General features: G+C 36.6%; 1 protein-coding gene across 4 annotated transcripts in view; it reads right to left on the reverse strand.

The window, feature by feature from the left end:
* Nucleotides 1–13,965, reverse strand: part of LOC115450468 — an 88,600-nt gene that overhangs the window by 11,842 nt on the left and 62,793 nt on the right. For all 4 annotated transcript variants that reach the window (XM_037444427.1, XM_037444430.1, XM_037444431.1 and 1 more), the window contains one exon: nt 12,158–12,296. In XM_037444427.1, the coding sequence (XP_037300324.1) occupies nt 12,158–12,289 (132 nt within the window). In that variant the 5' untranslated portion in view covers nt 12,290–12,296. The remainder of the gene's footprint in view (nt 1–12,157; nt 12,297–13,965) is intronic.

Raw genomic sequence — 13,965 nt, forward strand, 5'->3', positions numbered from 1 at the left:
TTTTTTTCTGTTTTAGAATTTATACGACGTACATATTTTATAAAAGTTATTAAAAAAATAAGCGACGGTTTTATTTGTACCTAATATGAATACGCCGCTTAAATTGTTGCGTACCTCCTTACAGAAAACGTATTGTGGTGGCGGCAGGCTTTTCCAATTAGTAGCATTACAAAACATCAAGCAAGACGTTCTAGTCAGAATACCATAACCAAAAACGTCATCAATGAAGCAACAATTTCTGACAATCTGGGTTTTACAATTATATACAAAATATAACTCCACATTTACCAGTCTATTATCTTTCTATTGAAGCTCGTTAACCTTCGAAGCGTAAAGGGAATGGGACATTACGTCAGAATCTAGTTACTAGTAGAATGCACTTAAATATGCGCTGATAAATAGCTACCCATGAGATGCCTAACCTACTATGCAAAAATGCAGTTGTATTTTATAGTATTTTTCATACAACTAAATGAACAGAATATCAAATCACTCCCCCGATAGTGACAATCGCTCATGTATCAATAGCAAGACTACTAACTTACATGGCACTGCACTGCGCTCGTCATCTTAACACAAAACTATTAACTCCCGAGGCAATTCTTGTGCGCTTGGTCTCCACACCGAATGCACACATGCATAGCGGGACATTTGGCGCGGCCCTAGGCATAAAGTTAAGTCTGTATGGTTGCCAATCCTAAGTGATTTCCTTATACTTCCCCCACACTTCGTTCCCAACTTTTCCCCAGGGCCCTGCTATCATTAAGCCGGGGGATTTCAGTATCTCATTCGCAAGTTTTCCGCGGTTTTGACTGCGGGGTCTCATACCCAAAACGAAAAAACACAAAATTGCTAGTAATCTTTATATAGAACTCTTACAGACAAGTGACCCAGGCATTTATATTATTCTAAATACGAAGCCGAGTAACAGCTCGGCTGACATAGCAACGTTGTAGCAATCGTGTTTGTCGTCTCACGTTTACTGAAGAACATAGAACTGCTCATTTTTATTACCTCGCTTAGCCATAAAAACAAGCGTTATCTAAATCTACCAGAGAACATGGCATAATAAATAACATAACGCGTACAACGATAGTATGTTGCGTAAAACAACATAATAAAATAAACCTGCGCGCAAGAATGGACTAACATTTTATTCAAAAAGTATTTATTTGACTTTTGTCAATATAAAACTGTATTCTCAGGCCTTGTTGACTTCATAAAAAGTTTATCTGATTTCGTTCGGGATATCTAACCAGGGTATCTAATATTTATAAGATAGGCATGTCAAATGTACTGTTCTATGCCGGATAGGAAGACTTTATCACCAGTGTGGTAACCAGCTATTATGAGACAAAATAATTAACACCTCAAAATGATGAGACGTTTATTAAACCTGCATAGTACCTTTAAAACTTTAGGCTAGAAACTTTAAGTCTTATTCATTTATTTAGTTTTTATATGGTATACAAAAAAAAATTGTACTTAAGGCGATACCTCAAGGTCCATTTTCATACATTTTGTTTCACCTTTAATCTGGGTAACTAAACAAGTATTGGCAAGTAAAGAATTTAAATTCACGTCTAGTTAGTGATTAGTTCTCGCAGTTGAAAGAAAAACGTAAAAATAATTAATAATCATGGATATTTCGGCCTTTAAAATTTCGTCAAATTCAATTTTAAAGGCCGAAATATCCATGATTATTAATTATTTTTACGTTTTTCTTTCAACTGCGAGAACTAATCATTAACTAGACGTGAATTTAAATTCTTTACTTGCCAATACTTGTTTAGTTACCCAGATTAAAGGTGAAACAAAATGTATGAAAATGGACCTTGAGGTATCGCCTTAACATTAAAAACACATATTCTTGAGTATTCAGTTTGAACATAGGTCGATTTAACTCTCGACTCTTTAACAAATCGCTTTCGGACCGTGCCGCGCAATCAGGATCGATTCTAAAAATACATATATATTTATCCGCACCATTATAAATCCCAATAGTTCTTTTAGTTGCCAAACGTCAACATAAATCTGTATTGCTAATTGTTACCTCGGGGGCTCGGGTGCGTTTCCATTTGCATACGTCAACACCGACGCCTGCAATAAATAAATGTAGCGCAAACTATGTTTTATTTTTAGTTGGTACATGTTTTTAATACCGTACGTCGAAGTAATAATTGTAATATGTTTTGTAATGTTTACTCTGTGCATTAAATATAAACTTCAACTTTAACGTCAATTAGCCTTCATTCCCAATGTTTAGGTCAGAGTATCCGTTTTTATAATTCTAATTAGATGAAACTAAAAATAAAAACCAGGTAAACAAAAGCCTGTCAAGATTTCGAAATTTGCGAAATTAATCAAAATATTTCAACAGAAAAAAATACTTTTCACAACAAAGATTTTATAAAAAAATACACAAAACACTTTATGTAAATATTGAATTTGGTACACACTGCGGCATAAACTTGGAACACGTATGGGACCTATTACCGGCTAACCTATGCATTCTAACGGTCACCGATGCTTTAGCAGACTTGTTATCAACACGCAACATTGCATGCCTATTAAATATTTTGCTATACGCTTAGACATTTTATCGATACAAAAATAGATGTATTAGTGCGTATGTTTTTGAAAGGATGTAACGTTACCAATTATACTAATATATATACTCTGTCAACGTTACTATTGTCTTTCTAAATAGTCTGTGGTTATAATGTGAATGATTAACGCCCTCGCAATTAGAACTACCAATGAGCATCATCATTGCAATGAATTGTCATTGCACTGACGTACGTCCGAATGGCGCCTGCATAAATAGGCGTGCAACGCGACCCGCAGCCTTTTTGAGCCATTATCTTTGGCCGTGGCACTACATATTGACACACGTCGTTGTTCCCGCTAGGGTGAGTGTGCCAATTTACTAACCGCTAATCATGTATTCTGGGAATCAGGGCTTGTGAGCTGTCACGAGCCGCTGGCGCGGAATGTAAGCCTAGCTTGCATTCCGACCTGGTGGATTCTGATTCCAGGTTCTTCTTTACGGCGTGCCATCTTCTTTACGGCGTGCCATCTTCTTTACGGCGTGCCTTCTTCTTTACGGCGTGACTTCTTCTTTACGGCGTGCCTTCTTCTTTACGGCGTGCCTTCTTCTTTACGGCGTGCCTTCTTCTTTACGGCGTGCCTTCTTCTTTACGGCGTGCCTTCTTCTTTACGGCATGCCTTCTTCTTTACGGCGTGCCATCTTCTTTACGGCGTGCCTTCTTCTTTACGGCATGCCTTCTTCTTTACGGCGTGCCTTCTTCTTTACGGCGTGCCTTCTTCTTTACAGCGTGCCTTCTTCTTTACGGCGTGCCTTCTTCTTCCACGGTGCTACCACGTGTGCTTGTACGGTGCACTATCACGGACGGGAGAGCTGCCTCCCGACCACGTCCAGCTGCGTACCACCATCGTCGGGGGTGCTGACCCCGACCGACTGCCGGCGAGCTGTCGCCGGAGCCGACCACGTGCACACCACCAACGTCGCGGGAGCTGACCCCGACCACGTGCACACCCTGCTCACCTACGTAGCCTTCCAACTGCCCGGCGAGCTGCCGCCGGAGCCAGCCACGTGCAACATCTACGTGCCGTTCGCCTGGATCGGAGTTCCCCAGGCCAGTGACTCTTGTTGCATAACACCAGCAACCAGTACCGAGTGTAACGCGGAGGTGTAAAAATAAAGCTCGTACCACGTAATTACCCTGAGTTTTCAATTGTCTCCCTTCTATCTGCGGGCAGGCCCGCAACCGCCGCAAGGAATGCATTTTGCTAGGCCACGATAATTAAGACTATTTGATTGGTAACATTTTATCTGTCATGTCTTTAAGTGACTTCTTGTTTTGTTTATTTTTAATAATTATAGAGAGCCCAACAACCAGTCAATGGGAACTAATTTCCACCACTCCTAAATACCCCAGGTCCTAGTATCTAGGCTGGCTAGACAATACTAGATAAGCCTTACGCGTATGTCGGCAGAAAACTCACTTCACTTTACCTATTAAGCCAACCAGCGAAAAAAATTACCAAGCATGTCTATAGCAATTATTCATTGTGTAAAATATAATAAAACTTAAACTTCACAAAACAAGATTCCCAAAAATACACACGCCACGGCTCATATTAGGAATTAGCCTAATTAAAATATTTATTGAGTGGCTTTTGCCGTATCGTAGTATGTAATGGAGGGGCACAAGGTACACGGACTATCTATTCGAATCCATCATAAAGCGGGATTCACGGCGCGGTAACGATAGCACTCTCAATGCCTTCTCCACATCGGACCTATTAAAATGGTCTACAATGTTATAAAACAGGAACGTAATCGAGAACGAATAGATCCTGTAAATAAATCAGTTTATATTTCTATAAATGTATCAAAAAATACAATAATTATGTATATTTCTTTTAAAATGTAATTAATAAACAACTTAAACATTAAGAAGATCTTACTTAAATTTTATAAAAACAAAAAAAATACAAGACTTTAAACTATACTCCATTTACCTTGTCAGCCCTTATCCACGCATAATATTACCCACTTAGGTACACATTTTTAAAGAAAATATAAATCACGGGTAATGCAAAGTGAAGTAATTCGTGGCAAAAAATAAAATCAGTTTGTAACCCATCCAGTAACGCACTACTCCAATTACTTAGCAATTTCTAAATACCACAGTATTAACCTCACATATTAATGTCTGTTATTAACCTAAACAATCCTATCTACTTTCTTGACACGGTAATAAAATATACTTAAGGTTTTTTTTTGTTTTTTTAACTCATCTAGACATAAAAAGGGCATATGTTGTAAAAATTATACGTTGTTGTATAATTTTTTCTTCAAAGATAGATAAACTAGGTAAATTATTACTTACAATAAGAAAGGCCTGCATAGCATTCTCATGGCTCATGTTCATCGACATCATTTGACTGCATGGTGAGTACCATTTAACAGTTTTCAAATTGGCATATTTTAACACAAAAATAACTTTTTACTGCGGGTCCTGCCCCCCATTCTGTTGCGCATTCCGCCCTGTACGCATTTATCCAGCTGAACATTTCGCTTTGCTCATATATTTTTATGTGACACAGAATGATGTCATCTTTTTCTTTCTCGACACGTTAAACTAGTCCGGTTTCTGAAGTTTATATTATTGCATATTGTTTTTCCGTACACTAGTCTTAAAATATCGTATTCAAATAGTATAAAGTATGTTGATCTATATCTTAGATTTTGGGACCAATTTGACGACTTATACATTGTTTACCTACTACTCGTTTGCCTGTTTGACCCTTAAATGAGATATTTATACCATAAAGATTAATTTAAACGAATTATAATTGAAAATGTTAATTGATATAACCCCTAATGTTTTATTTTTACCTTCTTTATTGCAGCGATAGAAAAACAGATGACATGGTGTGTAGAGATAGTTTATCGACCGGAGCGTGATGTAGACTTGTTTTCTCGGGAAACTTCAGTCCCCATAGTTTTAAGAATATAACCAACTATACTGCAGTGGCGAAGGGGGAAATTTTTCAAAATGTAACCCGAGGCATCAAAAAATTACCTTAATTAACATATCGCGGCCAATTTGACAAAAAACAAAAACTAGGACAAACGTAAATAAACCTAAAAGGGAAGCCGGTAGGAATCGGGTTGTAGGGACGCTTCGACACTGCTATACTGTTTAATGTCTTTGCTTTTACACGAAGCAGCAAGCGCAAGCGCAAACTAGATTTTTTCTCAATAAAATCAAAACAGTGCCGTACAATGTGGACAAGTGAAACCTACGTCTTGAATGGACCGAGCGCTGTGCATTCAGATGAGAAGCCTCGACCATTGAATTATCTGCGTCCGTAAACACTAAACTGCCAACGGTACATTGCGGTCACGCCATTACCTACATTTGCACGGAAAATAAAAACAAGAGATTCATACGGGTGCGAAGGTGTCTAGTTTAGTTTCGACCTTTAGGGTGGGTATTGGTAATATAAATCGTTTCTCTGGCAAAATACTTGACATAGAATTATTAGCAGAAACATATAATATTGATATTTTATGTTTTACGGAGACATGGTTAAAAGCAGATAAAATGGCATTTAGTGTTAGTGGCTACAGAGTCGCCAGCTCGTTCTTTAGGATATCAGCAGAAGGTGGAGGCACCATGATCCTCATCAAGGATGGTGTCTCTCACAAGGATAGGCAGGATATTGTAAAACTTTCTGTAGAACGAGTGTGTGAGGTCGCGTGTGCAGAGACCAGTGGTTATATTATATTGTGTGTATATAGGCCTCCTTCATCAAGTATATTGGCATTTATTTCTAAAATGGAGGATATTCTTAAAAACTTAAAATTAATAATAACATTTTAGTCTGTGGGGACTTTTATATAGATTTGCTAGTGGATTCAACTGATAAAAGACTTTTTTTGAATTTACTTCAATCATTTAATCTAAACTGTCAATTTCTCGAGCCGACTAGATTAACTACAACTTCAGCTACCTGTATTGATAATGTTATTTCAAATTTTAAAATTAACTCTAAAGAATTATTAGCTGGCGTTCGCTCAGACCACACATGTCAAATGGTCAAACTGAATTGTGAAAGCAATAGAAGTAAGAACATAGTACAATTGAGACCCCTAACCCAATATAATCTACAGAAATTTAGTGCTAGGCTTAATTTGGTGTTGCCTATGCTGACTTGCGGTTCAGACAACCCAAATAATATGTTTAAAACATTATTAAATGGTATTACAAAAATATTTAATAAAACATGTAGTGTAAAATCAGTGCCACTAAAAAATAAAATATCATTCAGTGCTTGGGCAACAAACGGTATTAGACGTAGTAGAGATGTTCTCTATGAATTATATGACAGAAGGTCCTTTACACCCAATGTCGAATTTAATAATTATGTGAGAACATACTCTCAAATTTTTAAACGTGTATGTAGGTATGCTAAAGCTGCCTATATCAGTAGTCATATTAAAAACTCAGATAATAGAATTAAAACTACTTGGAAAATTATTAATACTGAAACTGGCAAAAATAAAACTAATGACAAGATTTTATTGAACATTAATGACGAGCTAGTTTCAGATAAATATAGAATAGCTAATTACTTTGAACATTTTTTACTAACATACCTTTTGAAACGACAAAATGTCTGCCATCCTCACCAGGGGCAGCTGAGTCGTTCTTAAAACAAAATGTTGATCTGTCGATTCCAAATTTCGAATTTGAGTTTGTCACGCACTCTGATATAATAAAAGTATTTAAGAGCTTAAACATAAAAGGCACTGAAGACCTATGGGGTTTATCTGTTAAAGCGTTGCAGTCAGTAATAGACAACATTGCCCCAATTCTTGCGGAAATCTTTAACTGCTGCGTCAGAGACGGCATATTTCCTGATCTTATGAAGGTTAGTAAAGTAGTACCAATTTTTAAAGCAGGTTGTTCTAACACCCCCCTAATTTCAGACCTATTTCTATTTTACCAGCCTTAAGTAAGGTATTTGAAAAACTAATGCTTAACCAAATGCTGGTGTTTTTAATAAAAATGGGATCTTACATAATAGACAATTCGGCTTTACAAAAGGCAGATCCACGCAAGATGCTGGACGTGCTTTAGTCAAAGCTGTGTTAGATGTTTGGGAGGGATCCCAGGATGCACTGGGGGTCTTTTGTGATCTTTCCAAGGCATTCGATTGCGTCGATCACAAAACCCTCATTTTAAAGCTTCATTATTATGGTATTAGAGGAATTGGACTTAAACTAATATCTTCATATTTATCAGGTCGAAATCAAAAGTATTTATCGACAACGTCTCCTCTGCCGGGTCCGCAGTTAGAATTGGGGTTCCCCAGGGTTCCATATTGGGTCCATTCCTATTCTTAGTTTACATAAATGACCTGCCTTACATGGTTGATAATATGGCAGATGTAGTATTGTTCGCTGACGACACTTCGATTATTTTTAAGTTAAATAGAAGGGATGAGAATCTCGGTGAGCCACATAAAGTACTTAGTTTGATTTCTGACTGGTTCTCTTCTAATAATTTACTTTTAAATGCCGCAAAAACGAAATGTGTCAGATTTTCGTTACTGAATAAAAAAAAAGGAACTAAATATTGATTTAGATGGGGATAAATTAGAATTAGTTCCCTCAACGGTCTTCCTCGGGGTTTCAATCGATAGTAAATTGCAATGGGGCCCCCATATTAAAAAAAATTCTAGTAAACTGAGCTCTGCCGTGTTTGCTATTAGGAAGATTAGACAATTAACTGACGTGGCTACGGCAAGGCTAGTGTATTTTGCATACTTCCACAGCATTATGTCCTATTGTATTCTTCTGTGGGGCTCTGCTGCAGATCTGCAGACCATTTTTATCTTGCAGAAACGAGCGATTAGAGCTATTTACAACCTTCGCTCTCATGATTCCCTTAGGCAAATGTTTAAGGAGGTGAATATACTGACTTTGCCGGCCGAATATATTTTTCAGAATATAATGTACGTACGTAAAAACCTTAGTACTTTTATTAAAAACAGTGACTTGCATAGTCTAAATACCAGAAATAAAAATAAATTGGTTGTCCCTAATCATAGGCTCTGTAAAACCAATAAATCTTTCTTAGTTAATAGCATTAAGTTCTATAATAAACTTCCCTTCGAAGTTACCAATTTGACCGAACAAAAATTCAAGTGTTATGTTAAGCGTGAATTAATGTGTAAAGGATACTATACTGTATCTGATTACTTTAATGATAAGACGGTTTGGAAAGTTTGTCCTGCACACAATGACCCACCATGTTAGCACACATTAGTAATTAATTAACTGCCTAAAATGTCTTTTGTTACATGTCTCACATGCTTTTTTTTTTATAATAATGACATTTCTATAGTTCTAATTTGACATAATCATATCATATCTTAATGAAATGTACTTTTTGAAAGACGACCACCCGATCATGTTGTGTTTGCCTGTTCAATATCACTATTTTTTTTCTTTTCTCATGATTGAAAACTATGATTGTAAATGTAGGCGAATGCACGCTGTACGCCGTTATTTAAGTATGAATCTATGTTCTCTTTTATTTGCTATCGCTAATTTTATTTTATGCCGCTCCAGGTTTAGTCGATTGGATTTCATCTTATCCCATGTTAACGGTGATGTGCGTGCATTAGCTTATATAACTATTGTGACTATGTACAAGAAAGACTTGGAAAAAATACAAAAGAAGTACTGAACAATTGATGACAAAAAGAAAGCCCGGAGTTTCTTTCTGCCTTTCTTCTTCGGGTAGTCATCACTTAGGTAGCTAGTGAAAGGCTGGTAGGTTAGCTAGGCTAGGGCTCATGTCCTCACCGGTGAGGATCGCGACGCGTTACCCTTCTATTTCCTCCTACTTGCCAGCCCGAGCTGGTTACTTCGTACTTTTGTACCTAGTCTTTTGTATAAACTTTATCCCTAATTTAAAATCTCCATAGTTATATAAGTGATTTTAATAGTTGTTTAGAAATAATAATTATTCTTATTCTTTGTTTTGACGTATCATAAGTGCAACTTTGTTCGCCTACGTGATAAATAAAGTATTTTATTTTATTTTTATTTTTTATTGTTGACTAGTTTAGTCGAAGTATGTTGTAATTCCTTTATAAAAATCGAAAAACTGACGGCTCTTGACAATTTTGTTGAACGAAGTTTGCTTTCCATATCATTAGAAATTATAAAACAAAGTTCCTATCTGAACACGATAAACTCAAAAACTCCGAATGGATTTGGATGAAATTTGGTATGGAGATAGTTCGGGACCCTGAGCAGGACATAGGTTACATTTATCCCAGACCAGAAAGACTTTTTCACGCAGGCAAAGCCACGAGCAAAAGCTAGTATAACATAATGGTTTTAATTATTGGCTTTGTAGTATGTATAATACTCAATAGAATTTATAGCTAAATAGGTTTGTTTGGTTCAAAAACGGGAAATAACGACTCCATTACTACGTTTGAATACTAAGAGGCAGCATGCAATTTTTTTTTTTATTTATTAGTATATTTATGTCTCCAGAGTTTCAAACTATGCAATATGGAAATACAACTTATTGCGAATTTATCTTGGCTTTATTGCAGAAAGAATTTAACTTAGGTTTCTTTTTACTCCTAAAACCTAATATAAAAGAAAACAAGGGAATTAAATAATGAAATAATTTTAAACAACCATTTTTTATATTTCATATTAAAGGTGATGGAGAGTTCGTAATTCGGTCCACTTCAACTTTACAATACAGATGCTAGACACTTTACGTTTCTCAAATTATACTAATAATAACACTAATCAAAGAAAGTAGAATAAATGTAGAACACTTAATGCCAACTTGGTACACATTTCGATACCGATATAATGGAACGAACAATTCTTCTTTTTGTTATTGGCCACTACATTTTTATTAATGCAATCATAATAAAAATTCGGGTCTCAGTCAAGTTTCTCTTTATGCTATACGTGTTGTTCGCGGCTTCGCTCGCATGAACAAATTACAGAGATAAAAGTAGCCTATGTTTTAATCCAAGTTAAGACCTATTCGTACGCAAAATATTATCCAAATCGGTTCAGCAATTTTTGCGTTTACTTCAACAGACTTTTTCACGAATATTAGCATTTATTATAACATAAATTAAATAAAACCAATAACCAGGCAAATGTTTAATGAAAATGTGATCAAAATAAACCATTTCTCCGTCACTTTTTCATCCTAGCACGGCAAACTAGCAGTGTCAACGCGTTTAAAGAATGCAATAAAGACTAAGAAAGATGGCGGCGGTTTTTGGACCTCTGCCAATGTTACTGACCCTGATTGAATCAGCCATACATGCCGTAGAGCGCCACAACTATATGCAAGATACTATTAATCCAATGATTAACAAAACTATTACCTCACAAAATTAATGAGAAAAGGAATAACTGTAATTAATGAATTGTGCGATCAAACGATTTAATTAAGTGTAATAGAAATCGAAAGCAATACCGTTGTCGCTTGCGATGAGTGAACTCCATACAAACCGGTATGTAATTGTTCCGTATTCACTGTAATTTCGTAATGACGGTAATGATTTTAATTATAACATGAAAATTTTAATGTTACTCACGCGAACAGGAAGACAGTATACTGTTTTTACAGTGATTTGATGACTTAATTTCATTTGAATTAATTATACCATTGAATAAAGTAAGTAGTAAGTAAGTAAGAAAGTTTAAAGTCGATTTGAACTTTGTATTCGTTCAGCTACTTTTCTGGCTGACTGTACTTTGCAGTCCAACGTAATGTGTGACGACAGCCGCAACCGCCAGCGTACCGCCATAATTGCGCGGCGCCTGCGTAATTGCTTCTTCATGTCTCACTTAAAGGACCAATATGGGATATATATGGATTTATAATTTAATACCAAAACGGGGTACTAAGATTGAGAGGTTAAAAAGAAAAAATACCTAGATTGATATTATTATTCACTCCCAGATATAATTGGAAATAACTAACCTATTAGCAATTAATTTTATTTATCAATTAATCGACACTTTTCTTACATACATACATACATAACATCACGCATTTATCCCCGAAGGGGTATGCAGAGGCGCAACTAGGGCACCCACTTTTCGCCAAGTATGTTCCGTCCCATGATGTGATAGGGGGCGAGCCTATCGCCATATCGAGCACAAATTCCAGACTCCGGGCTGATACTGAGCAGAAAAACCCAAATATCACTTTGCCCGACCCTGGATTCGAACCCAGGACCTCAGAGCGCTATTGTACCGGACATGCAATACAACTACGCCACCGACACACTTTTCTTATTCTAATATAATGTCAGGTCTTTATCCCAGAGAGGCAGATAGGATGCAATTACTATTCTCTTGGTTGGGAGATTATTTTGGGTATTCAATCCACAAGGTATCCGCATGCTTATCACTACATTAACAAGAAGTGGATAAAGAGGTATACAAATGCTATAAGGAGGAGGGTGGGGAGGATGGGAAGATTAACCTAAACTCCTGTGCCCAGCAAAAGGTCAAAGCGGTCGAGAAGTAATAGTTACGTGTTAGTCTACTGACCTTCCCGTCAAGTACAGTTTGTTCGGGGAGCCGATCACCCTGATACTCTATGTTGTTCGCCTGAGATCCATAATTGGACTGCGCATGCGCAACCGTCAGCGCGCATGCCACCACACACCATAACAACGCCATTTTAACTCTGAAACAAAAGAAAGATATTATTCATAACTTGTAATAGGAAAGGAAATGCGGTACGGTTGTAGTTCCAGAGTCTCGGATTCAATCCCCAGGCAGGGCAATGATATCGGGTTTTTCTACTCACTGTCCGCCCGGAGTCTGATATTTGTGCCCAATATGGCGATAAGATCGCTCCTTATTATATGACGCAATACACATTGCGGGGAGTGGGTGCATTAGCCACGCCTCTGTAACCCTTCGGGAATAAAAGGCATGCATGTGTGTGTTATAATAGAAAATTTTACCTTTACTATTTTACACCTTCCCCGTACTTTAGGAACTATTTACTATACCAATAACTCTACGAAGTAAGTCCCAATATACAAAACTACTAAATTATTATGTATTATTTTGTTTATTTGGGTTGTTTAAAATTAGAATTTATATAGAATAAGTCTATGGGTTCTATCACATCATCACATTGGACGTGAATAACCATCATGTGTGTTCATGCGTTAATTTATGTTTGCGTAAGAAACAAAAGTCACTAACCATAGAGATAGCACTATAAACTAACAATTAATACACCGTTTTTCATCTCAAACGAGACGTTTTCACATCCGCCGCAGAGTGAAACCCAGACGCGGCGCGGGCGCAGCAATAAAACGGCTTTTCCGCGGTGAAACACAAGTAATGCGAGACGCTGATCCACTTTCGCAGATTATATCGTAAATATGTTATAGATTTGATATGACTTTCGCAAATGAATGAGAATTGCTTTTACTGTGACGTCATTTAATGAGGAAAATTGTCTGGTACGTGTGAAATTCGCTGTGAAATGTATTTTACACGGATAACGTGTAACAGAGATTTTTTCCCTTTGACGACAAACTAACAGTGAACCTAAGTATAAAATAATATTAATCAATTACGTAGAATTTCTCGATAGTGCACTACTCATAATTATGACAGTTACTGCATGCCGAACACGGGGCTCCTTCACTACTGAGAGGGATTAGGCCTTAGTATACCGTGTTGTTTTTTCTTTCTTATAGAGAACTTCTCAGGCATGCAGGTCTCTTCCCGATGTTTTCCTTCACCGTTAAAGCAAGTGACAAATCACAAAGAATGTACATATAACTTTAGAAAAATCAAATGTGCGTGACTTTGAATTTTGAACCTGTGAACATTCGTCTCAAATAGTTCCACAACCAACTAGGCTATCTATAGCTGTATGGGTATAAAAAAGATATTATAGACCGGCCTTGCACCAAATCAGCTTCCGTACGCTCAATAGGGGGTACTATAGAAGCCGCAAAAACAGACTACTTTTTTTATAAATAATAATCGAACTCTCATTTCTCGCGAAATTAAATCTAATAACTCGACACTGTTCGTGACAAAGCAAATTGTGTTACACAAGGTCAAATATCAACTGTTTTCATTATCGCATTGCAGAATGTGTGACGACAAAATTCAACTTCTAAAAAGACAACATGGAAAGGAAAGATTTTACAAAACAACAATATGTTTTAGAATAGAAAAGCATACCGGGTGGATTCGTGTGCAAAATCTAGATATAATTACAATATAAGAATGCATTCAAGGCCACTCATTAAGTAATTTTAATAGACTATATCTTATGATATTTAAAATCTATGACGTATAAAAGCTTGTAAAAGCTTATAAAA

This window comes from Manduca sexta, chromosome 28 (assembly GCF_014839805.1).
Source record: "Manduca sexta isolate Smith_Timp_Sample1 chromosome 28, JHU_Msex_v1.0, whole genome shotgun sequence".
In the NCBI taxonomy this organism is placed as follows: Eukaryota; Metazoa; Arthropoda; class Insecta; order Lepidoptera; family Sphingidae; genus Manduca; species Manduca sexta.